The 24,658-nt window shown below is 35.5% G+C and overlaps 6 protein-coding genes and 1 pseudogene across 8 annotated transcripts; 2 read left to right on the top strand and 5 right to left on the bottom strand.

The window, feature by feature from the left end:
• Positions 1-639: 639 nt before the first annotated feature.
• Positions 640-4,488, top strand: LOC117904190 (annotated as a pseudogene).
• Positions 4,489-5,051: 563 nt separating this feature from the next.
• LOC117904601 (ATP synthase subunit beta, mitochondrial-like) lies at positions 5,052-11,486 on the bottom strand. The gene is made up of 9 exons (XM_034817286.1): positions 10,954-11,486; positions 10,190-10,265; positions 9,675-9,763; positions 9,414-9,531; positions 9,218-9,321; positions 8,926-9,084; positions 8,606-8,830; positions 8,201-8,512; positions 5,052-5,447 (listed from the first exon to the last, which is right to left on the bottom strand). Exons 1-9 carry the CDS (start codon positions 11,419-11,421, stop codon positions 5,334-5,336), a joined length of 1,665 nt encoding a protein of 554 aa, XP_034673177.1. The 5' UTR covers positions 11,422-11,486; the 3' UTR covers positions 5,052-5,333.
• Positions 11,487-14,510: 3,024 nt separating this feature from the next.
• LOC117904845 lies at positions 14,511-16,714 on the top strand. The gene is made up of 4 exons (XM_034817631.1): positions 14,511-14,788; positions 15,346-15,528; positions 15,639-15,698; positions 16,231-16,714. Exons 1-4 carry the CDS (start codon positions 14,543-14,545, stop codon positions 16,519-16,521), a joined length of 780 nt encoding a protein of 259 aa, XP_034673522.1. The 5' UTR covers positions 14,511-14,542; the 3' UTR covers positions 16,522-16,714.
• Positions 16,715-17,552: 838 nt separating this feature from the next.
• LOC117904849 (probable glutathione S-transferase) lies at positions 17,553-18,779 on the bottom strand. 2 transcript variants are annotated; one of them, XM_034817636.1, is made up of 3 exons: positions 18,496-18,779; positions 18,155-18,413; positions 17,553-18,070 (listed from the first exon to the last, which is right to left on the bottom strand). In XM_034817636.1, the coding sequence occupies exons 1-3, from the start codon at positions 18,549-18,551 to the stop codon at positions 17,714-17,716; spliced, it is 672 nt and encodes a 223-aa protein (XP_034673527.1). In that variant the 5' UTR covers positions 18,552-18,779; the 3' UTR covers positions 17,553-17,713. The 2 variants fall into 2 exon arrangements, with proteins under 2 accessions (XP_034673527.1, XP_034673528.1); XM_034817637.1 differs by having other exon boundaries at positions 18,155-18,779.
• Positions 18,780-18,997: 218 nt separating this feature from the next.
• On the bottom strand, positions 18,998-20,017 carry LOC117904846 (probable glutathione S-transferase). Its single transcript, XM_034817632.1, has 2 exons — positions 19,661-20,017; positions 18,998-19,580 (listed from the first exon to the last, which is right to left on the bottom strand). The coding sequence occupies exons 1-2, from the start codon at positions 19,970-19,972 to the stop codon at positions 19,215-19,217; spliced, it is 678 nt and encodes a 225-aa protein (XP_034673523.1). The 5' UTR covers positions 19,973-20,017; the 3' UTR covers positions 18,998-19,214.
• A 607-nt stretch (positions 20,018-20,624) lies between these two features.
• Positions 20,625-22,000, bottom strand: LOC117904848 (probable glutathione S-transferase). Of its 2 annotated transcripts, XM_034817634.1 has the most exons (3): positions 21,650-22,000; positions 21,309-21,567; positions 20,625-21,224 (listed from the first exon to the last, which is right to left on the bottom strand). In XM_034817634.1, exons 1-3 carry the CDS (start codon positions 21,703-21,705, stop codon positions 20,868-20,870), a joined length of 672 nt encoding a protein of 223 aa, XP_034673525.1. In that variant the 5' UTR covers positions 21,706-22,000; the 3' UTR covers positions 20,625-20,867. The 2 variants fall into 2 exon arrangements, with proteins under 2 accessions (XP_034673525.1, XP_034673526.1); XM_034817635.1 differs by lacking the exon at positions 21,650-22,000 and having other exon boundaries at positions 21,309-21,642.
• A 90-nt stretch (positions 22,001-22,090) lies between these two features.
• On the bottom strand, positions 22,091-23,091 carry LOC117904847 (probable glutathione S-transferase). The gene is made up of 2 exons (XM_034817633.1): positions 22,724-23,091; positions 22,091-22,655 (listed from the first exon to the last, which is right to left on the bottom strand). Exons 1-2 carry the CDS (start codon positions 23,033-23,035, stop codon positions 22,290-22,292), a joined length of 678 nt encoding a protein of 225 aa, XP_034673524.1. The 5' UTR covers positions 23,036-23,091; the 3' UTR covers positions 22,091-22,289.
• Positions 23,092-24,658: the final 1,567 nt, after the last annotated feature.

Here is a 24,658-nt window from a genome sequence, read left to right as displayed (position 1 = left end):
GAGGTATCAAGGACACCTAAAATAAGTACAAGTATTTCATATCATCACTGAATATGTCTTGAATTCTTTAGATTATGAAAGGGAGAATTAGAGAAACAAAATATTGAAATTATATATGCAAGCATCATTTCTATATTCAGTTTTTGTTTTCTATGGTAAGTTAGAAGTGATGGTTAAATTATTTTTACAAGTAAAATATATGAATAGAAAGAATAAAAAAAAATAATATGGTTTGATGATTAATGTGATCTGTTCATATCACCGTTGAAGCAATTTTTATATTTGTCATGAAGCAAAATCCATTAATAGAAAGAAAATAGAGAAGTTATAAAAATGTTACAGAAAAGTTATTTTCTTCGGAAAATATGTTTTTTTTTTTACACCCATTGAGAACGTGGCTTCTAGCCTTTGCCGTGAAACAATCGACTTGAAACCGACGTGCTAATTTATATGAAATAACAGACAATCTCCGCTGGAGGAGACAGGAGAGAGATGGCGACAGAAGAGCAGAAGAATATGCCTGAAGCATACATATCCAATGAAGGGTATATATGGACTAGGAAGTTTAGAGGGAGGGCAGCGATTATTTGAATGATAAAGAGCAACCCTCTTGTTGGTGATTTGCAGGGAGGAGGAGCCATGGATGCTGCCAAGCAACTTGTGAATGAGGCCATTCTGGAGAACCTTGATATTCCAAAATGTTCTCCTTCGAACGCCGTAAGAGTTGCAGACCTGGGTTGCGCAGTTGGGTCAAACACCTTCTTTCTAGTTCAAAACATACCGGACGCGGTTGAGCTCAAGTACCGAAACCAAGGACTGAATTCCCAAATCCCTGATTTCCAGGTCTTCTTCAACGATCAGACCTCCAATGACTTCAACACCCTCTTCGCATGCCTCCCTCCCAACCGGCGATATCATGCTGCCGGGGTACCAGGCTCTTTTTACTGACTCTTATTTCCCAATGCCTCTCTTTACATTATTTATTCCTCTTGCGCCATTCACTGGCTCTCCTGCCTGGAACAAAGGAAGGATCTATCACTTAAATGCAGCAGATGAAGTTATTGAGACTTACTCAGCTCAGCATGCAAAGGACATGGCGAAGTTTTTGGACGCAAGGGCGCAGGAGGTTGTTGAGGGTGGATTGATGATAACTATTTTTTCCTGGCCGCCCTGACGGAACTCTTCCTTCCCAGTGCAGTTTCAATATGTTGCTCTACTTGCTCGGGTCTTGCCTCATGGACATGGCAAAGAAGGTAAGGACTGATAGATGGGTAGCTGTTCATCTTCAAGTTTTTAGCTACGAAAGAGTTTACTGGTTCTGTTGCTTTGGCTGATTGACGCAGGGAAAAGTAAGTGAAGACAAAGTTGACTCGTTTAACCTACCAATGTATATCATGTCTTCTCAAGAACTGAAAGAGGCTATAGACAGGAATGGATGCTTCAGCATAGTGAAGTTGGAGAGCCTTTTTCAATCAGAGTGCTCTCGTTACACAGCCCATGAGACGGAATCAAACGTGAGACCAGTCATGGAGGGACTCATGAAGGAACATTTTGGAAACGAGATCTTGGAGGAAGTGTTTGCCTCATATGTAAAGAAAATCGAAGAAGAGTGTTCTTTTACTGATTCTGTGAAAACAATGCTCTTGTTTGCTGTGCTTAAACGCAAAACAATCGGAGATGGTTATTTGGGAATTCATGGATGGTCTTTAGCATGTCTTCCTTTGGCTTCATTAATATTGTTGAGAATATGTTCTAAATGTCCTGAGCCAACTATTGTACTATTTAAGATCTCATTTAAATAATATCATCTTTAGCAGCTTTTGGAACATGGATACCAGCTTTGACCCAAAATGCAACATTTAAAAAAAAATAATTCATGAAGTAAACCGATTTTCAAAATATTATCCAATCTAGTGCGTCTATGCCACAAAAATTGCCACGTCATAAAACCGTAGTTGATAACTATGATTTTATTTTTCAAAAACGATCAAAACCGTAGTTATCAACCACGGTTTTAACTTTAAGTTTAAATCGGTAGCCGATAACTATGACTTTAACTTTAATTTTATATATATAACCATGTTGCATGATTTAAAATATTTAACTTTAAATTTTTTAAATAAAAATATTACATTATTTTGATTTTATATTAACTAAAAATATGTGAGTGGATTAATAAAAATATTTAACTTTAATTAATCTTATTATTTAAAGAATAGTAATATATAAAATTAAATAATTGATGTCTTTAATTTGATATAATTTTTTTTTTAATTTTATTAAAATATTTGGCACTATACTCAATATAAATATAATTAGTTATTTTGATCCAATTTTTTTCCTTTCAAAATAAGCATTGGATGTGATCCCATTTTGAAAAGAAAAAAATGGAAAAAAAGAAAGATATTTTTGTTGTATTTAAGTAATTTTCCAATTATTTACCCACTTGAACTCATATTATATTTTATACAAATATACAATTAGCTTTAATTTTTGCACAAAGTTACAAAATAATATAATATTTTTTGTTATAAAAGTATAAAATAGTATATTTATAACTAATTATATTTATATTCATTATAGTATCAAATATTTTAATAAAATTAAACAAAAATATTTTTATATCAAATTAAAGACATCAATTATTTAATTTCATATATTACTATTCTTTAAATAATGAGATCAATTAAAATTAGATATTTTTATTAAACCACTCACATACATTTAGTCAATATAAAATCAAAATAATATAATATTTTTATTTTAAAAAAATTAAAGTTAAATATTTTAAATCAAACAACATAATTTTATATATATATAATTAAAGTTAAAAGTAGTCAAAATCGCAATCACCAATTACGGCTTTATGATACATGACACAGATGTATTAGATTGGACATTATTTTGAAAATCCGTCAAAGCTCAATGGATACTCCCATGGTACACCTTTTCATGCTATATTTTCTATTAGGGAGAACTGTGGGTGGGTTACGTGTGATAATGATTAAAATGGTCATATGCTTTAATAATTCTAGACAGGTAGGGTGGAAAATAGAAAATTCTTTCCAAGTATGATTGGTACAATAACATATTGAAAGATAGTAAATGTCTTTTAAGTTTTAACTAAAAAATTTTGAAATTTAAAGTAATGAAAGCACTTTACTTTTTTTTTTTTTTTCAGCGCATAGGTTGAACATTAGTTGTAATTATTGATATCTAATTTTTAAATCAAAATTTTGGGTTTTAACCTTACGGTTATTACATTAATATATAATGATAGTATAATTTGTTATTTAAATTTATTATTTAAAATCAAAATATTTCTAATATTTTAAAATAACATTTAATGTGTGGTTTTTTTTTTCTTTTTTTTTTTTTTTACATATTTATATTTTTATTCTACTTTTTAATTTTATTTACAAGTTTCAAAATTTTGTAAAAAAAAATGATGAATTTTTCATATATATTTTTAAAATTTTAAATTGATAAATTATGTTTTTGTTTTCAAGCAAGATAGAATGTCTAAATTTTTATTTGGATTGTCACAAAAGAATAAGAAAATGATAGAGAATGTTTAATTATTTTTTATTTTTTATAATAAAAAAATTTAACAAATTATATGATTTTTCTATATTTTTTTTCTTTTACATAGTTTTTTTTCTTAATTTTTGTATATAATTTTTTCCTTTTTTTTTTTCCAATACATCAAACGGACTATGTGAATACCTATAATACGTTGAATACCAATAAGGTGTAAAAAAATATCTTTATAACTATTACTTTTATTATAAAATACAGGCAAGTAAAAAATATATTATAGTTATAATAGAGATATACTTACATTATAATAATACGAAATAATTGATGATGTTAATACAAAATATCAAACTAGATTAATAATGTACAATTTATTAGATTATTTTTATGGAAATTCTAGCTATAAAGATGAGTTTGGACCCACGGGTGGACTAATGAAGAAGATAAATCTGATCTTGTTGTCTCGGTTGAGACTAACACCTTCCTTCCAGTGCAAAACATATTGGAGGCCATTCAGCTCAAGCATAAAAACCAAGGACTTAATTCCCAAATCCCCGAATTCCTAGTCTTCTACAATGATCACTCCACCAGTGATTTCAACACTTTCTTCACATCCCTCCCTCCCAACAGGCAATATCATGCTGGTGGGATACCGGGCTCTTTCTACTCTAGCCTATTTCCCAGTGCCTCTCTTCACATCGTCTATTCCTCCTGCTCCAGTCACCGGCTTTCAGCAGTGTCAAAAGAGGTGGTAGGCAGGAGTTCTCCTGCCTGGGACAAAGAAAGGATCTATTACTCCAATGCTGCGATGAGTTTGTTGAGGCTTACTCAGCTCAGTACGAGAAAGCAAGAGCTAAAGAGGTTGTAGATGGCGGACGCATGATACTGACATTCCAGGGCACCCAGATGGAACTCATTATTGAAATCATTCTCAACTCATTTCCAACCTAACGTTGGGCATGTTAGGGTCTCTGCCTCACGTACATGGCCAATAAGACAATAAAGAGATGATAAATAGCTGGTTAATTCACATCAAGTTTTGGTTATGATTCTTACTTTTTCTGTATGTTTGTTGGAGTGATGATGGCTGCAGGGAATAGTAAGGAGAAAGTGGACGTTTCAGCATTGAGAGAATGGAGAGCCTACCTCCCACCACAACTACAATCATCTTGAAGCCCAAGTGATTACATGACATGTAAGAACAACTCTTTTGAGATGAAGTATAGGATCAACCCTTTTGAGTCCTACTGTAAGAAACTTAAAGAAGTGTTTTGTGTAATAGAGTTTGGGAAATCAGTTATTTGGTTTGCCGCGCTTTTATGCCAAACTGTGCATGAGGGTGCCTATGTGGGTTCCTCTGGCTTCATTCACAATGTGTCCTCAGTGTATAATCTAAAGGAGATCGTTGGCATCGAGAAATCAGGATATGGATAACAGGATCAGTTCATGGGAATTTTTTTCTATGTTCAAGATAAGTTAAAATGAGAAGCATCCCTGCTAAGGTTTCTTCAAAGTGGTTTAAACAAAATAAGGTTTGGATTCAAACAAGCATATTAAATACACACAAGCATGTACCTTTCTTATTGCACAGAATGGAAAAGGGGCCGGGGAAAAGCATGCCCTAAACTCATGTTTCTTCCTACAACTAACAAAAAAGTAAAACTTCTAATGGAAAGTCCAGATATCGTTTGATCTCAAAATTAAAAAGAAAAAATGCAGCTCTTGGGCATGTCGGTTCCAACTAAATTATTAGTTTTTCCAATTTTTGTGAGAACAAGGGAGCAAACTGGGTTGAATTAAGCAGCTGACTCCTTGGCAATTTTCTCAGCCTTGGCAATAACTTCTTCAATTCCACCAACCATGTAGAAAGACTGCTCAGAAAGATCATCGTATTTTCCATCCAGGACACCCTGGTAAAGTGAGAAACACAACATAGCATCACATTAGATGAAATTTTAAAAGTTGAAGACAAAAATCATCATGCAATCAAAATTCTGTTAAAAGAGCAACATGCGAAGTTGAAACCATAAGTTTGCCTCCATGTAACAGGAGACCAGATATAGTGAACCCCTCAGAGACCTAATTATATATCATCGAAATGTTGTTGAGGACTTCAAACCATTTCAAAAAGATTCGGCTTTTGATATTTATTTAACTAAAATTCACCTATATATATATATATATATGTATGTATACACATGCACGCGCACACACACACACACATACCAATGACTTTACTTCCCAAACTAAAGAAAAATATCACCTTCTCTACAGGCACAATTCTGCTAGACTAGCCTCATGAGCATTTTGCTTTTACAGGCAAAGATAAATTTATTAAGAAGCAGCTAACAATAGAGGAGGTGCAACCCAACAGCAAAATGGAAAATCTTCCATTTCTTTTTCAATAGCATGTAACGAAACAGAACCAATCTCGACCTTGGCAATGGAAATTTTGCATTTTGTTTTCTATATTTGTTAGAAAACACAGATCCCTTCTCCAGAAGGAATCATCACATAGAAACATATAATGGAACTGGAGTCATCACACCAAAAAAATAGGGAAACTTGTGTTTTGATGGGGCCATTTGACAAATATATACTTTTTGGAACCCAACTTTATGAAATCTGAAAACCAACTTTTAATATGAAAAATTATATCTTTTTTATGCACTCTAAGCGGACTGCATTTTTTGTACTGAGATTGCCCCCCTTTTTTTTTCCTCCCGTACCCACCATCCGCCTCTCCCTTCCTCCCCAGTGAAACCGGCCAGCCGGCGTCATCACCGGTTGCCACTCACACCTCTCTCCGGTTGGCAATCTCCCCCTCTCTCCCTTTCCCTTCCCTCTTTCTCTCTCTTTCCTTCCCTTTCGACATCACCAAGAGAGAAGAAGGTGGTGGCAATGGTGGAGAACCAAGGCCAGAGGGAAGAAAGCGCGGTTGGTTGCCATTGACGGTGGCAACCAGCAATTCTCGCGGTCATTGACGGCGGCGGAAGCACCAGCGTAGGGAGAGACCCCTCTAATCAGAGTTGAGTCGCCCTCGCCCTCGTCGGCCTCCCTCCCGCCCTCCTCAATGTCTCTCCCTACGCTAGTGCTTCCGCCGCCGCCGCCATCATCAATGACCGCGAGAGTTGCTGGTTGACGCCGTCAATGGAAACCGGCCGCGCCTTCTTCCCTCTGACCCTGGTTCTCCACCATTGCCACCGCCTTCTTCTCTCTTGGTGATGTCGAAAGGGAAGGAAAGAGTGAGAAAGAGAGAGAAAGAGGGAAGGGAAAGAGAGAGAAAGAGGGAAGGGAAAGAGAGAGAGTGGGAGATTGCCGACCGAAGAGAGGTGTGAGTGGCGGCCGGTGATGATGCAGACGGCCGATTTCACTGAGGAGGAAGGGAGAGGCGGATGGTGGGTACGGGAGGAAAAAAAAAAAAAGCAATCTTGGTACAAAAAATGCAGCCTGCTTAGAGTGCATAAAAAAGATATAATTTTTCACATTAAAAGCTGGTTTTCAGATTTCATAAAGTTGGGTTCCAAAAAGTATATATTTGTCAAATGGTCCCATCAAAACACAATTTTCCCAAAAAAATATGAAAAACTAGAAACAATATTTCATGACAAATGGGAAAAATATAAAATGGCAAAGGTATTAAAAACAGATGAATTATTTCACATATCCAATCACAATCTCAGCAAAAGGAAAGGAAGTGATTTCTCAAAATGAAAAATAAAAATAGAAATGAAACTTGTTCTAAGTAAGATATAGACCCCAAAAAAAAAAACATAACAATAACAGTAAGTACCGCTACAACAATAACAAACAAGTCATTAGTTTTCTAAATCCTCCGAAGTAGATTGATACAGACCTCTAATGCTCAAGCCCTAATCTGGCATCTTGAGAATGATATGGGAGCCACAATGAACTCTACCTCCACATGCACATGTCTGTTGGATTTACTCATCTATGTTCCAGAAATAATTCAAAAATGATTGGTATTTTCAGATTGGCATTGACAAGTTAATAACCATCTGTTTTGATTTTTGTTTCCAATAATTAATTTGGGTCTGTTTGGCAGTGCAATAAAAGTCAATCTAAAAATGTAATTAAATGATGGTCCTGATCAGTAATCGGTTAAAATTTCTTAGGCTAGACTGGAGAGGGTTTAATGCATATAACTAGGTGTGGTTAAGCAAGTAGCAGCCTGCACAGCATCAAACAATCTTGGTCTCTGAACATAATAAAAAATAAAATAGCATTCATGCATTTGGGTTTTTCTGGGTGTGACTAACAAGACATCTTCCCATGCTGCTATCTTATTATTGTCTTTTACTTTTTGTTCTATATTAATGTTTGTTAACCACTCCAAAAGTCTAAGCCTCCATCTTCACACTTATCTCTTCCACCAGCCATAGAGCCTGAGCACCAATTACAACTAATCTTTAGCGCCTACAAACATTATATTGACCTAACCACTTTCCATTGCAAATTTTTTCACACTTATCTTCCAAGACCAATCAGAATAACTTCTATTATAATTTTGGACTTTGGCACTGAAATACTGTGATCCTAAAAAGAAAGTATAGGTGTCTCTTCTATTATTCCCTTGTAATGCACACAAAAACCAGATATTATTAAGAAGTGAAGAAATATCATTCTTAAAAATGACACTCACTTGGAAACTGGTAATGCTCTCTTTTAGTTCTACGTATTTTCCAGGGGCTCCCGTGAACACTTCAGCAACATGGAAAGGCTGGCTCAAGAACCTTTGAATTTTACGAGCACGAGCAACAGTCAACTTGTCATCTTCACTAAGCTCATCCATTCCCAAAATGGCAATAATATCTTGAAGATTCTTATAGTTCTGGAGAACCTTCTGAACGCCACGAGCAGTGTTATAATGCTCTTCTCCTAAAATATGGGGGGAGAGCATGCGAGATGTGGAATCCAAGGGGTCAACAGCAGGATAAATACCAAGCTCAGAAATCTGGTTACAAGAAATCGACACTAGAGTTAAAATGCCAGAAAATGGAAAAATGTACCTATTGCTTCAGATAAAAAACAAGACTGGATTAAATACCTGACGAGACAACACTGTTGTGGCATCAAGATGGGCAAAAGTGGTTGCTGGAGCTGGATCTGTCAAGTCATCAGCAGGCACATAAATAGCTTGGACAGATGTGATGGAACCTTTCTTGGTTGTGGTAATACGCTCCTGAAGACCTCCAAGATCTGTAGCCAAAGTAGGCTGATAACCAACAGCAGATGGGATACGACCAAGCAAAGCAGACACCTCTGAGTTTGCCTGCAGAGCAGAAAGATTGAGCAGACCAGATTAACACATATAGTTGCAATATAAACAGTTCTCATTCAACTATGTTTTGCAAAAGAATAGCTTACTTGGGTAAAGCGGAAAATGTTATCAATAAAGAGGAGCACATCTTGCCCTTCAGCATCACGGAAGTGCTCAGCCACAGTAAGACCAGTAAGCCCAACACGAGCACGAGCACCAGGAGGCTCATTCATTTGACCGTACACAAGTGCACACTTGCTTTCACTCTGAAATAGAGGGGAATATAATCAAGAATTATAATATATATATATATAGACACATACACACATATAACTAGAACATTAAATGAACAAAACAAAACCAAAGTAGCACAAGCACAGTAATTTCATGGGAATAGACCTGCTTCTCGCCAAGCTTAATGACACCACTTTCGATCATTTCTCTGTACAAATCATTCCCCTCACGAGTGCGTTCTCCCACACCAGCAAAGACAGAGAAACCACCTGAAGAAAGAGAGATATGAGATTCAATAGACCATACAGATCAATAAGAAATAACTAAGGCACTTTCAAAATAAATTTGAATGGGAACCAACCATGAGCTTTAGCAACATTGTTAATAAGTTCCATAATAAGAACAGTTTTCCCTACACCAGCACCACCAAAGAGCCCAATCTTTCCACCTCTTTGATATGGTGCAAGAAGATCGACAACCTGGAAAATATTGCAAGAAAAAAAGATATGATCAATGTCAATACTGAGATCGGATAATATTTAAAATCTGTAATACATGGGGTTAACCAATTAGACAAGCATACAGCTCTAAATAAACAAATTATGAAAAGAAAACCAACAACCTTAATTCCAGTAACAAGAATCTGTTGTTCAGTAGCCTGATCAACAAAGGATGGAGCTTCTCGATGGATAGGCAGAAAGTGATCGGTTTCTGTTGAAATTAAATCAAACATCAATAAAAAAAAATAAAACAAAGAAAGGGTGGCTGGCTATGTGTCCATGGTTGCATGTAGTGGAGAGAGAGAAACTCAATTTGTGGAATCCATAATTAAAATAAATTGTATTCAGGATGACATATTGCCAGTTGAAAACATGTTTTCTGATTTTCTTTTTTTCTTTTTTTCGTTTTTGAAGTAAAAAATATCAGAAAAGAGACGTGCTTGAGTTTTAAAAATTAAAAAATAAAAATATAAATATTTTCTTGAAACTTAAAAATAAAAACGGAAAAGGGGCTTTGCATAGGAGAAAAAATAATGAAATGCTATCAAAAAGGTAAGAGATAATCTGAAAGTGCCTATTAATATAAAATAGTAAGAGGCTACACGGTAATATGTGGGAAGGATTTCTTGTTTCTTACTTATGTCACCCCTCTCATCAATAGGCTCTCCAATAACATTTATGATCCGTCCAAGGGTTGCCCTACCCACAGGAACCTAAAGCCCAAATACGTGAAAAGAGATCAGTGCCAAAGCACACAAAACAAGATAACTGAGAAACAATGCAAAATCACTAACATAAACATAAGTACATTGACTAACACTAAAAAAACCTTCAGCACAATTAGTCAAATTAGGGTAAAATAAGGTCTTTTTCAGTTACCATTTTGAATGTACTTCTGCTGCTCTTCTATGTGGCATTGATTTGATATTTGATTTTATAAGCAAGCAAAGCATTTCAAAAATCCAACATTCACTCTCCACAAGCAAAAGCACGGTGAAATCACTCTTTTCCTTTTTTGCGCCACAAACCAACTGAAGCAACACATCCTTAACAAAATGTTTGCACATTGCCATTCTAGGAAAAGACACCAATTTTCAGTAACATGGCCCTGAACCCCAAACCAAACAGGACAAAGATTTACTTTTACATATATTCATACAATTTATCATACATCACATGTGTGACCGTAAAAGCATACGGTACGCATTCAGCATTAGGGTACATTGTCAATATTGGGGAGTGAGACGAGCCAGACCACAAAGACCAACGAAATCGAAAACAAATCCAATCACAAGATCTAGAAAGTGATGAGATTGAGCATAGATCTAGAGAATTATCAAAATCCATAAATTTACATATTTTAACAGATGACAATTAGCACATTGAGATAAGAGAGCTCACAGTGATAGGAGAACCAGTGTTGAGGACTCTCTGTCCTCTGACAAGCCCTTCCGTACCGTCCATAGCGATCGTCCTCACCATGTTCTCTCCCAAATGCTGAGCGACCTCCAGAACCAACCGGATCGAATTGTCCAGAACCTCCAGTGCCGTCAAGATCGGAGGCAAACCTTCATCGAATCTAACATCCACGACGGCTCCGATCACCTGGCACACCTGCCCGATGGCTCCAGCGCCTGTGAACTCGTCTGTAATCTTGCCGCTGGGTCCAGCCCCCTTGGCGGCAGAGGGAGTTGAGGCCGCAGGAGCGGCGGCGGAGGCGGAGCTGGCATAGTTAGCCGCGCGGGCGAGGAGGTGGCCGACAGGAGAAGGACGAGGGAGTGGAGATCTAGGGTTGGAGAGTACGGACCTGGAGATCGGACGGCGGACGGAGGTCCGGAGAAGAGATGAGAGAAGCTTTCGAGAAGCCATTGGTGTGAGCGTGTGTGCGAGACTCTGATCTAATGCAAATGGAGGGGTTTTAAGGGCCCGATCGCGTGAGCGTCTATGATGAGATGATACTGATGCAGCCACTAAAACGACGCCGCTTCATCAGTCCGGCAAAAGGTCGGAACTCTCTCAATTAGCTTAGATAGCCAGAAAGGAGGGCTGTGATGTGGCGGACGTGACAGCGTTTTGTGAAGTGTGGTTGTGGAAATGGTCAACTCCGCTGAATAGTAGGTGGGACCCGAGGTCACAGCCATATGGGTGGCTGTGACGCTAGATGGAAGGAATTGAAACCAAGAACAAAAAGCGCAAATTTTGTTTAGGGAAAGGCCAGTGGCAATGTGCCAACGACTTTCCTAATATTCTTTTTGGTGAATCACAGTTCACCCAAGAATAATAAATATTAAAAAAAAAAAAAGGAAAAATCAGCATACTACTTCCCTTCTTTCTTATAACTATTAGAGTATAGAGAATAAAATAAATAAATAAATAAAAAGTTAATAGTCTAACATCTACTATTCTAACAACCTAAACCATTATCAAGAAAAATTTTGAATTAAAAATATATTTAAATTAAAAAATAAAATTAAGTGTTTGGTAAATCACCTTAAGTGATTTAATAATTTAATTTAAATCATTAAGTAAATTATAAATATATTTAATAAAATAACTTATTAATATAAATTAAAGTCAAAAGCTAAACAATTAACCTATTCTTCAATTCATATCTTTATTTTACATTTTTATCCTTATTTATCATAATTACATTCACGTCTCTTTTGTCGTTCCACAACCTTTATTATAACTCGACTTTATTTGCCCTAATTATAATTTATAAAAATAAATATGTTTGATGATTTAAAATAAGTTTTAAATTAATTTTATTAAACGATCTTAATGCTTAAAATAAAAATCAATAAATAAGTTATAAATTAATAACTTAAGTATAATTTATCTTAAAATATACTTAAATTATTAAATAATAAGTATTAAATTTTACTAAACACTCCCTAATATTAAATATTTTTAAATTTATATTCCACGATCTTACATTCATACTTGTTTTCCTTTCCTCGTGTCTTCAATTTTTTTAATTTCTCAATAAACTATTATCTTATTCTTTTTTTAACACTTAATTTCATTTTTTCTATTATTTTTCTAATATGATTTCTTTGTTAATTTTGTTTTTAATATATATAATTTTTTTGAAGTAGTAATAATGTTTATGAATAAACTATCCCTAAACTTTCATCAAACTCCCTAATCATATGAAATGGTAATGTATTATTTGAATGTAAAGATTATGATAAATGTATTTGGATAATCCAATGTCTAATAATCTCTTTTCTTTTAGTTACGTATATTCATATCAACTTTGTAATTGTAAATATATATATATATATATATAATAAAACTAACAAAATAATAAAAAGTTTCAAAACATATTAATTTTCAATTAAATAAAAAAAAATCCTTTCCCTTTTTATTTCCCCAAATCACTCCTATATGAGGAAGCGTAATGTCACGAGCTGATTCAAATGAGCCTCCCCATGGGCTTATATAAAGCCAGGAAGCTTTTGGAGACTTTTAGAGTGGGAAGAGTGTGGAAGGTTCTAAAGATGCCCGGAGAAATCCACACAACTCTACACTATGGTGGAAGGCATGAGAGGAGTTTAGAGCTTTCTAGAGAATTCTAGAGGTCTTTTGTACATAGAATGATGTAGGACATTATAGAATAGTCTTGAATTGTAAGGAACTCTTCAAGGTTCTAGAGAGTTCCATTTGTGCCTATAAATAGGTGAGGGTCTCATTTGGCCAAGACATCAAGCAAGTGAGCTTCCAAACACTTGTAAAAACTTCTTTGAGTTAATAAGAGCTTTTATTCTTTAAAGAGTTGCCTACTAAGCTTCTTAAGCTTTTGAGTTGCGAGTGTTTTACCTTAGCAAGCTAAGCATTAGGGAGCAAGGCTGACTTAGCAAGATCAAGTGTCTTGACTTGCCTAAATGCCGCACGAACTTAGTGAACGACTAAGTCCGTGACAATAAACTTTCCTTAAATCACTATAAAATGGTAGGGGTGCAAATTGGGTGAGTTGACCGAACTCAATTCAAACCTAATATAATCTTTTGGTAGATTTGGATCCTTAATTTCAATACTTTAGATCACGTTTGAATTATATTTTTTTAACTTGAACTCAATTTGAACTAAACTGAAGTCAAAGTTCACACAACTTGAGTCAAATTGAACATGATATTTTTTTTATAATATTTATAATGCATATCTCTATATAATAATATTCATTTTATTTTTATATTTCTAATAAAAAATATCAAATTATATTATATCATATATTATTTTTTATTGTTTAGAAAAATATATAATTTTCTTTTTGTTGCTAAATTGAAATTGTCTTTTTTTACTATTTAAATTTTCATAAAAATATATAGAAAATTTGTTTAAGAAAATATTATAAGTAAAATTTGAATTATACAACTTTATCTACTCAAAACAACCTAAATTCAACTTGAACTTAGAGAATGACATTGAGTTAAATACCTTGGAGAGTTAGGCTCAAATTAGTTATCAATCTGATCAACTCCTGTAAGTTGCAATCCTACAAAATCTATTTTAACACCATGTTTGGTTTTGAAAAATTGATGAAAAATGTAAGAGAAAAAATAAAAAATAAATTTAAAGGTAATATCTAATTTTTATATATTATTTTAAATTAATTGAATTTATTATAATTTTTTATGTAAAAATTAAATAATACAAAAACATGTAAAATTTTAATTTTTAAAATATTTTTTGTCTAGTAAAATCAAAGAAAATCTTTTTTCCATCATTTTTTTTAATTTTCTTAATATTTTTAGGAGGGGAAAAAAAAATATAAAATTGACTATGGTGTGAAATATTTCATTATAGGAAGGGTGATTAATTTAGATTTTCATTGGGTCAAAATAAGAGGGGGCGAAAAGAGCAGGGAATTTAGAAGATCTATGAATCTAATCCACTAGTTATTGGGTGACTGAAAAAAAATAAAAAGAAAAAGAAAAAAAACAAATGGCTTCTTGCCTGCCGCAGCAATGCAACAAGAACTGCAGCAATGGGTTCATCATCAGCTGCACCTTCCAATTTGCTCTCAACCTCCTTCACCTGTGTCACTTCCAACTCAACTCATTCCTTCCTCAGACCCTCAAAACTCTCCTGCATAACCAAAACCACCCTTCCTCCCAAGATCTCACACACCCATCTTCCAAGATTTCACAGAGGAAAGACCAGAGCTGCCCTTGATGAAGACAACCACACTATCACTACACCCATTGCCGTTCAGGAACAACAGCCCAGTGAAGTATGCTTTTTCATGCACCCATTTGATGATCTTCTCATGGTTTTCATTTTTGCTGTTTTTTGCCTTTTTAATTGAGATGAATCCCTAGGTTTTGTTTCTTATTTTGCTGATAATTTGTGGGGAAGTAAAAGAAACTCTGTGTTGATTGTTAGGTTTTTAATTGTTTGGCTTAGTTCAGGTGGGTTCTGGGATTTTGGGTGTCAGAACAAGATAAGATAAAAGGCACAAAATTTTGCCATCTGTTCTGTTTTTGCAGTTTTCTCAGAAACCAAACAGAGGTAGTTGATTCAATTGCTCAAAGCTTTGTGCTTTTTCTGGACTATACTATTCTATTTTTAGGCAATTTGAGTTGGTTACTATCCATATGACTTAGGAATTTGAGGAGAATGTGGAAATGCTGAAAAACGCTACAAAATTTTATTGTCTTGTTGTGTTTTGTGCACTTTCTCAGCAACCAAAAAGGATATTTTGCTTCAGTTATTGGAAACTACTTTCTTTGTGATAGATTGTGCTATTTTCTTTGTGATTAATTTGAGTTAGTTGTTCATGTTGCCAAGGAAGTCGAAGAAAGTGTGAAAGTGTTGAAAAATGCTGCCAAGACTAGAAGGGTACCGAAAGAGGAGGTTCTGTCTGCTCTTTCTGTGATTGAGAAGGCAAACCTTGATCCCTCTGGGTTTCTCGATACCCTGGGTGGATCAAAGTCCCCAGGGAGGACTTGGATGCTTATTTTCACTGCTCAGGTTTAATTGATTCTATTTCTTGTTTATTTTTCAGGTTCACTCTTCACTTGTATCTTCAAAGCTGATGCTTATTTATTTTTTTCTTTCCTATTTTTTTCCCTGAATTGTAGAAACAGTTAAAGGGTGGTAGCTACTTCCCGCTCACTGCTGTTCAGAGGTTTGATGCTGCTGTAAGCATTCTTATACCTTTTCTTCCTTTTCTGCCAATTCATTGTTACGAAATCAATATAGTAAAAGTAATTCATAAGGTGTTCACTGAATTAGCTCTGAGGAAGGAATTCTCTTTTCTAAAATAATAAAATTGTTTTAAGTTGTTGAACTAGGAAATCTTGGATATTTATTGGTTATGTTTCACTACTGAAAAAATTGGTGTCTTTCTCTTACTTTTGGTTTCTTTTTTTGGCGTTCATGTGAAATTATATGATTCGCAATCTGTAAAGAGATCTGAACCCATGTTCATTTCTGATGATTATATGATGGGTGTTTGTGTGCATCTTCCCCTAATGTCACTCCATTTATCTGTCTGCAAATTTTATATTTATTAAAGCACCATCTAGAAGTTGACCGTCCTTGTGCTTTCTGTTCTTTAATTTGCATGAATTTTCAATGGCTTTCCTTCATTAATCGAGGGACAAAGTATGAACAACTTTTGGTTCTCTTTGTCAACTTTAAAAATTGCTAACTCCTGGCTTGGATGGTCAGGGAAAGAGAATTGAGAATGGGGTATATCTTGGGCCAATTGGGTGCTTAACATTTGAAGGCAGATTTTCATGGAAGAAGAGAATATTGGCATTCATTTTTGAGTGCATTCGGATCAAGGTTGGACCTTTTAACCCTTTAGAAATCAGTCTTGGCCAAAAAGATGACAGGGAGCCAGGCACGAAGGATCCTTTCTTCATCTGGTTTTACATTGATGAGGAAATAGCAGTTGCTCGAGGCAGAAGTGGGGGGACTGCATTTTGGTGCAGATGCAGCCGTGTCATGAGTTCTTGATTTCCTTCAAATTTCAGTCAAAGACTCATACATGGTATTCTCCTTGACAATAGAAATTGTTCATTTGTTTAGATTTGAAGCTATGTACACAAGGAATTTGGTATGTACTCTGTGTAAATTGTGTATTTAGCTAAAGTGATATTTGTTTCAATGGAAATGCAAATCTTGGAAAGAAATGAAGCTTTTGGCATCATACCATGTGATATTCATTATGCTTAAAACTTTGAACATGACCTCGAAAATTGAAAACTGGAAGCTGCATTACCTCATTCTGGAAGTGTAAAATTTGTTATTAGAGGAAACTATAAGAACAAACTTTGAACCCTTAGGATTTGAAGTACCCAAACCAAGCCTTAATGAAAAACTCTAAGTTCTTTACCCTCCCTTTGCTGTTCATCCAGCTATGCTAAAAACAAAGACAAAAGGCTTTCTGTTGGAAGCTGCTTCATTGAATTATCTTGGCTTTGATTCATTAGTTTGACGATTACTTAATGGTCCATAAAGTAATTAGGTTTTGTTGGTCTGCATCGGATTATCGGCACATTTATATCCTCTCTGTGTCATTTTTGGTAATAGGCACTATATATTTTCTTTTAACAAAGAAAAGGATGAATTTCACATACCTGTCAAATGCTCCAAAAAGCTTTCCACCCATACAAGGCATTTTAATTCTGAAAATTTCAATTGTCTATGAATTTATATTGAGTTGCTCAGTTGTTTGAAGATCACTTATATTGAGTTGTTCAGTTGCTCAGTTGATTTAGAAGTAAAGATGAAGTAACTACAAGAACAATCCGCTTATGATAACTTTAAGGAAGATCGACTATGAAGATATTAGTTGGTACGAACATCAGTACTTTTTGAAAGCTCCATTCAAATTTGAGACTTCATTTTTGTCTACCTAGCATATGTGTATCCCCGGTAGGGTGATGAAGTTGGTTATCAGTAGATAATACAGTACTTCAAAATATTCTATTTTGCCCCTGAAGCAAACAGACTAGTATAGAAGCCTGTGGCAGTGAAGCAGAATGTTAGTAGTCTATGATGCTGCTATCAGTGTTTATTTATTTTCCCAGAGGCTGTGATTGTTTTGGATTTTATTCCTTGAAAGACAGATACAGATAAACACTTACCCTCCATTTATTCCTGTAATATAAACTTAGGTCAAACTCAGAACCGGTAGAATCACTGATCATTTTCCAGTAGTAAGTCTGCTGTTTTGCCCTCCCTGAAAGTAGTTTATCAGCCCTTCCTTTGTTGGTATTCTTTCACTGATGATTGGAATGTTGATAAATTTCTGAGCCCATTCATAAAGGGATGGAAACTTCTCTTCATCCAGCAGCTTCATGCCTCCATGTTCTTCCAAGAATTCGATCCAGTTAGGCAGTGAACCCACCACCAGATCCAGCAAGCCCATCGTCTCACCCCCAAAAAATTTCTTCCCTTCAATCTGCTTTTGTAGAAAACTCAGCGATTCTTGTGCAGACTCTATAGCTTTCTCTCGTTCATGTCCTTTGGCACAGCAAGCAGCCCAGGCACCGAGCACACACTGCATTCAAAAACTCTATTTAAGTACCTATTTCTGATGTTTGCCTGCATGGAAAATGGAAAGAGAAAAACAATGTTCATTTACATTCTCATCAGTGAATCTTGCCCAGAATCGGATTTTGGCTCTTTCAGAAGGATCCTCGGGCAATAGAGGGTAGCCTTTCCATGCCTCATCTATGTACTCAAGGATGACAAGGGACTCGGCAATTGGTCTACCATCGTGCACAAGCACCGGGACCTTCTTGTGAACAGGGTTAGACTGGAGAAGCATGGGGCTCTTGTTTCTCAAGTCTTCTTCCAGGTACTCGTATGCTACACCCTTGAGCTTCAGTGCCCATTCTACCCTGCAACAGAAAAAGCTTAGAGAAGCTCCAAGCACTTTCACTTCTCCCATTGTGAAGTCTATATAGTTGAAATCAAACTTATGTTTTTTCTCTATTGAAAGCCTTGGATTGTGAATTTATAGACTTTGTGAACTTCATTACTTGGCCACCAAGTTCCTCTGTAAGTTGAGTTTTGCAGTTGAAAGTTCAGCTCTTCCATTTCGTATTTTAAAATTTGTAATTTTGTTGCTTGGGTCCTTACTGTCATGATCAAGTTTAAGCTGCTCAAATATTAAATTTGATTTAAGTACATGTTTGGAGTTTTATAATTCAGAGTGTGAGTTTTGTTTTCAACCTTTTCATTGCAGTCAGCTGTCCAATTGAACTATTTTGTTGCTAGTACAACAAATTTTTTGGTAAATGAATTGAAATCATGAAAACTCATTGCCTAGGATGGATAATATTTTTCGTTAGACAGTGAGTAGTTACAAATGATATCATAGTCGATCCAATCCCATGAAAATATAACAGTAGGTTAAAAATGTCTAATCAAAAAGTTCACATTGAGAAAGACCAGGTTTTGGATCAACTTAAAAGCCATTACCTTATGACAGGAAGAAATCTTTATAAGAAACAAAAATTTATTAAAATTGTGACAAAATAAGCAGGATATGAGGAATATCCTTCAAACCAGCAAAGCAGAGTCTACAAAAGAAAAAAGGGACATAGAACCAATCCTTTACAGGGCTTCTCTAGTCATCCTTTCCTGGTCTTCAAGAACCCTACAGACGTTACTCAAATGACTTCAAATAAAGCGAAAAATCATGGCTTATTGGCAGATAAGGAGCGCACGTAGCTGAGGGTAGCATGGAAGTGGTTGACCAAGACATCTCTAGGTGGAATGCATTCTTTAATGAGTGGAATTTGGATGAAGTTCTCAGCCCATTCATGGAGTGATGGGAACCTCTCAGCATCAAGCATCTTCATGTCTCCAACTTCTTCTAAAACACTGAGCCAGTGAGGTATCCAACCCACTACCAGATCCAAGAACCCCATCTTCTCTCCTCCAAAAAACTTCTTCCCTTTTATCGCCTTCTCCAGAAATGCAAATGATTCTAGTGCTGACTCCATAGCCTTCTCCTTTTCTTCCCCTTCAGCCTTGAAAGCTTCCCATGCCCCAAACAGACACTGGTTTCAAGAAGAAAGATTAAATTCCAAAAAAAAAAAAAAAAAAAAAAAAAAATCTCTAAAAGGAAGTAGAGTTCTACCTTTTCATCAGCATACTTGGCCCAGAAACGAGCCATGGCTCTCTCATATGGATCTTCAGGCAGCAGAGGGTTGTCCTTCCATGTCTCGTCGATGTACTCAAGGATGACAAGTGACTCAGGAATAGGTTTATCACCATGGACAAGCACTGGGACCTTCTTGTGGACAGGGTTATACTTAAGAAGCATGGGGCTCTTGTTCCTTAGATCTTCTTTTATGTACTCATACTCCACCCCCTTGAGTTTGAGAGCCCACTCAACCCTGACGCAGAAACCGCTTAGGATAGATCCAATCACCTTCACTTCTTCTCCCATTCTAATAAAATCTGCAAAACCAAAACCCAACCAAGACTTCAAGTCTCTGATTTTGTCACCTTCATAGTCTTTTTAGTGCTTATATAAAGATGTGGTTTATTGGGGTAGTTCTCTCCTTGTTTGGCAGCCAACTTGGATTATTGACTCGTCAAAGTTGTTTCCTGGAATGTACAAAGCATCTAAAGAAGACTATTCGAAATGTCCACTTTTGCGGCTCCAAATAACACGGCGTATAATAATTAAATATTCCTATTTAATAATCAAATTAAATTAAATCTTATATAATTAATACCTTATTTAATCCAATAATTGTCTATTTATCAAACGAATTATGTAAATCATTACAAATTTAATTTAAGTCCAATCTCGATGGGTCCCACTTTGTAATCACTCTTCCCTCGCAAAACATATATATGGTCTGAAATGCAGCATGGTTTTGTCTTTTGAGGGTCCGTGTGCGACCAGATGACACTATAATAAATGGACATCATGAAATGAAAAGGATGGCCCCTTGACATTATGGAGCTCAATAATCTATTTTTGGTGAACTACTTGCATGAAATAAAAACAATAATCCATTTTTAAAAGAAGAGTTTGAAGGTGTCAATATTAGAAAAAGAAATGGTTTTAATTGAGTAACACACGAGATGTATGGAGATTCACTCTCAAAATATTCTATTTTGCCCCTGAAGCAAACAGACTAGTATAGAAGCCTGTGGCAGTGAAGCAGAATGTTAGTAGTCTATGATGCTGCTATCAGTGTTTATTTATTTTCCCAGAGGCTGTGATTGTTTTGGATTTTGTTCCTTGAAAGACAGATACAGATAAACACCTACCCTCCATTTATTCCTGTAATATAAACTTAGGTCAAACTCAGAATCGGTAGAATCACTGATCATTTTCCAGTAGTAAGTCTGCTGTTTTGCCCTCCCTGAAAGTAGTTTATCAGCCCTTCCTTTGTTGGTATTCTTTCACTGATGATTGGAATGTTGATAAATTTCTGAGCCCATTCATAAAGGGATGGAAACTTCTCTTCATCCAGCAGCTTCATGCCTCCATGTTCTTCCAAGAATTCGATCCAGTTAGGCAGTGAACCCACCACCAGATCCAGCAAGCCCATCGTCTCACCCCCAAAAAATTTCTTCCCTTCAATCTGCTTTTCTAGAAAACTCAGCGATTCTTGTGCAGACTCTATAGCTTTCTCTCGTTCATGTCCTTTGGCACAGCAAGCAGCCCAGGCACCGAGCACACACTGCATTCAAAAACTCTATTTAAGTACCTATTTCTGATGTTTGCCTGCATGGAAAATGGAAAGAGAAAAACAATGTTCATTTACCTTCTCATCAGTGAATCTTGCCCAGAATCGGATTTTGGCTCTTTCAGAAGGATCCTCGGGCAATAGAGGGTAGCCTTTCCATGCCTCATCTATGTACTCAAGGATGACAAGGGACTCGGCAATTGGTCTACCATCGTGCACAAGCACCGGGACCTTCTTGTGAACAGGGTTAGACTGGAGAAGCATGGGGCTCTTGTTTCTCAAGTCTTCTTCCAGGTACTCATATGCTACACCCTTGAGCTTCAGTGCCCATTCTACCCTGCAACAGAAAAAGCTTAGAGAAGCTCCAAGCACTTTCACTTCTCCCATTGTGAAGTCTATGAAGTTGAAATCAAACTTACGTTTTTTCTCTATTGAAAGCCTTGGATTGTGAATTTATAGACTTTGTGAACTTCATTACTTGGCCACCAAGTTCCTCTGTAAGTTGAGTTCTGCAGTTGAAAGTTCAGCTTTTCCACTTCGTATTTTAAAATTTGTAATTTTGTTGCTTGGGTCCTTGCCGTCATGATCAAGTTTAAGCTGCTCAGATATTAAATTTGATTTAAGTACATGTTTGGAGTTTTATAATTCAGAGTGTGAGTTTTGTTTTCAACCTTTTCATTGCAGTCAGCTGTCCAATTGAACTATTTTGTTGTTAGTACAACAAATTTTTTGGTAAATGAATTGAAATCATGAAAACTCATTGCCCAGTAGGTTAAAAATGTCTAATCAAAAAGTTCACATTGAGAAAGACCAGGTTTTGGATCAACTTAAAAGCCATTACCTTATGCCAGGAAGAAATCTTTATAAGAAACAAAAATTTATTAAAATTGTGACAAAATAAGCAGGATATGAGGAATATCCTTCAAACCAGCAAAGCAGAGTCTACAAAAGAAAAAAGGGACATAAAACCAATCCTTTTCAGGGCTTCTCCAGTCATCCTTTCCTGGTCTTCAAGAACCCTACAGACGGTACTCAAATGACTTCAAATAAAGCGAAAAATCATGGCTTATTGGCAGATAAGGAGCGCAAGGAGCTGAAGGTAGCATGGAAGTGGTTGACCAAGTCATCTCTAGGTGGAATGCATTCTTTAATGAGTGGAATTTGGATGAAGTTCTCAGCCCATTCATGGAGTGATGGGAACCTCTCAGCATCAAGCATCTTCATGCCCCTAACTTCTTCTAAAACGCTGAGCCAGTGAGGTATCCAACCCACTACCAGATCCAAGAACCCCATCTTCTCTCCTCCAAAAAACTTCTTCCCTTTTATCGCCTTCTCCAGAAATGCAAATGATTCTAGTGCTGACTCCATAGCCTTCTCCTTTTCTTCCCCTTCAGCCTTGAAAGCTTCCCATGCCCCAAACATACACTGGTTTCAAGAAGAAAGATTAAATTCCAAAAAAAAAAAAATCTCAAAAGGAAGTATAGTTCGACTACCTTTTCATCAGCATACTTGGCCCAGAAACGAGCCATGGCTCTCTCATATGGATCTTCAGGCAGCAGAGGGTTGTCCTTCCATGTCTCGTCGATGTACTCAAGGATGACAAGTGACTCAGGAATAGGTTTATCACCGTGGACAAGCACTGGGACCTTCTTGTGGACAGGGTTATACTTAAGAAGCATGGGGCTCTTATTCCTTAGATCTTCTTTTATGTACTCATACTCCACCCCCTTGAGTTTGAGAGCCCACTCAACCCTGGCGCAGAAACCGCTTTTGATAGATCCAATCACCTTCACTTCTTCTCCCATTCTGATAAAATCTGCAAAACCAAAACCCAACCAAGGCTTCAAGTCTCTGATTTTGTCACCTTCATGGTCTTTTTAGTGCTTATATAAAGATGTGGTTTATTGGGTAGTTCTCTCCTTGTTTGGCAGCCAACTTGGACCATTGACTCGTCAAAGTTGTTTCCTGGAATATAAAAATGTGATGGGTTCAAATCATATCGATGAAACTTATTAAATTTTGTCATTCTTACTTTAAATTCAATCACCAACCTCTTTGGTATTAGCAAATATAACACACATTTACTTCTCACATACCTTTTCCAAGTTTTCTTTGCGTTTCTAACCATCTTTCTTTTTTTTTTTGTTTCCTTTTTTTGCTTTGGTTATTCAGGTTGAATGACACCCACTTTGTAATCACTCTATCCTCGTAAAACATATATATGGTCTGAAATGCAGCATGGTCTTGACTTTTGAGTTAGAAAACGACTTTAAAAATCTATAAAGTGAAGGGTCTGTGTGCCACCAGATGACACTTTAATAAATGGACATCATGAAATGAAAAGGATGGCCCCTTGACATTATAGAGCTCAATAATCTATTTTTTGTGAACCACTTGCATAAAATAAAAACAATAATCCATTTTTAAAAGAAGAGATTGAATGTGTCAATTTTAGAAAGAAATGGTTTTAATTGATTAACACCCTCAATAATCTATTTTTGGTGAACCACTCGCATAAAATAAAAACAATAATCCATTTTTAAAAGAAGAGATTGAATGTGTCAATTTTAGAAAGAAATGGTTTTAATTGATTAACACCCTCAATAATCTATTTTTTGTGAACCACTTGCATAAAATAAAAACAATAATCCATTTTTAAAAGAAGAGATTGAATGTGTCAATTTTAGAAAGAAATGGTTTTAATTGATTAACACCCTCAATAATCTATTTTTGTGAACCACTTGCATAAAATAAAAACAATAACTCATTTTTAAAAGAAGAGATTGAATGTGTCAATTTTATAAAAGAAATGGTTTTAATGGATTAACATGCTCAATAATCCATTTTTGTGTACCACTTGCATAAAATAAAAACAATAACCCATTTTAAAAGAATAGTTTGAAGGTGTCAACATTATAAAAAGAAATGGTTTTAATTGACTAATATACGAGATTTATAGTGATTCACTTTCAATGAAAGAGTTACGTTTATATATAGTCATTGTAGATTTTCACTATGATGAATTGGAGATTATAGGACAAATCGTCTGACACCTTCTAGATTTTCCTTATTTCTATCGATGTACCAAAAATCTCACCAAATCTCTACTTATTACTTAAATAGGGTAACTTAACTATGTATATAAAATTTGAAAATACCTTACCTTAAAATATCCTTACATAAAAATTTTTATATAGGGACTTCGCCCCTTCAATCCCGAAATGGGGTGTTTATCATCCCTTCCAATCTAGTGTTGATCTTACTGCAAAGGTCAATCCACATATTGTTTCTACGTAGAAGGTGATCACCATTATAATAATAATTACGCTCCGCATATTTTAACATTAATTATACATATGTGTTTTCAAATCATGAATTCATGTTGGTTGGGTTGAATTTAGTTCTTTCACATTAGAAAATAAAAAATA

This window comes from Vitis riparia, chromosome 17 (assembly GCF_004353265.1).
Source record: "Vitis riparia cultivar Riparia Gloire de Montpellier isolate 1030 chromosome 17, EGFV_Vit.rip_1.0, whole genome shotgun sequence".
Classification (NCBI taxonomy): domain Eukaryota; kingdom Viridiplantae; phylum Streptophyta; class Magnoliopsida; order Vitales; family Vitaceae; genus Vitis; species Vitis riparia.
This window is presented reverse-complemented; position numbering and strand designations above follow the sequence as displayed.

Bases quoted from the DNA above. Each gene is read 5' to 3' on its own strand.
- LOC117904601 (XM_034817286.1), bottom strand. From the start codon at position 11,421: ATGGCTTCTCGAAAGCTTCTCTCATCTCTTCTCCGGACCTCCGTCCGC. The intron at 9,764-10,189 runs GTAAGAAACAAG...TAATTTCAACAG, and splicing joins TGATGAGAGGGGTGACATAA to AAACCGATCACTTTCTGCCT. The intron at 9,322-9,413 runs GTTGGTTCCCAT...CTCTTTCTTCAG, and splicing joins CAATGTTGCTAAAGCTCATG to GTGGTTTCTCTGTCTTTGCT.
- LOC117904848 (XM_034817634.1), bottom strand. From the start codon at position 21,705: ATGAAGTTCACAAAGTCTATAAATTCACAATCCAAGGCTTTCAATAGA. The intron at 21,568-21,649 runs GTAAGTTTGATT...TTTCTGTTGCAG, and splicing joins GCTTTCAATAGAGAAAAAAC to GGTAGAATGGGCACTGAAGC. The intron at 21,225-21,308 runs GTAAATGAACAT...TTTTGAATGCAG, and splicing joins CAAGATTCACTGATGAGAAG to TGTGTGCTCGGTGCCTGGGC.
- LOC117904846 (XM_034817632.1), bottom strand. From the start codon at position 19,972: ATGGGAGAAGAAGTGAAGGTGATTGGATCTATCCTAAGCGGTTTCTGC. The intron at 19,581-19,660 runs GTAGAACTCTAC...TCTTGAAACCAG, and splicing joins CCAAGTATGCTGATGAAAAG to TGTCTGTTTGGGGCATGGGA.
- LOC117904849 (XM_034817636.1), bottom strand. From the start codon at position 18,551: ATGAAGTTCACAAAGTCTATAAATTCACAATCCAAGGCTTTCAATAGA. The intron at 18,414-18,495 runs ATAAGTTTGATT...TTTCTGTTGCAG, and splicing joins GCTTTCAATAGAGAAAAAAC to GGTAGAATGGGCACTGAAGC. The intron at 18,071-18,154 runs GTAAATGAACAT...TTTTGAATGCAG, and splicing joins CAAGATTCACTGATGAGAAT to TGTGTGCTCGGTGCCTGGGC.
- LOC117904847 (XM_034817633.1), bottom strand. From the start codon at position 23,035: ATGGGAGAAGAAGTGAAGGTGATTGGATCTATCAAAAGCGGTTTCTGC. The intron at 22,656-22,723 runs GTAGTCGAACTA...TCTTGAAACCAG, and splicing joins CCAAGTATGCTGATGAAAAG to TGTATGTTTGGGGCATGGGA.
- LOC117904845 (XM_034817631.1), top strand. From the start codon at position 14,543: ATGGGTTCATCATCAGCTGCACCTTCCAATTTGCTCTCAACCTCCTTC. The intron at 14,789-15,345 runs GTATGCTTTTTC...CATGTTGCCAAG, and splicing joins AGGAACAACAGCCCAGTGAA to GAAGTCGAAGAAAGTGTGAA. The intron at 15,699-16,230 runs GTAAGCATTCTT...TTGGATGGTCAG, and splicing joins TTCAGAGGTTTGATGCTGCT to GGAAAGAGAATTGAGAATGG.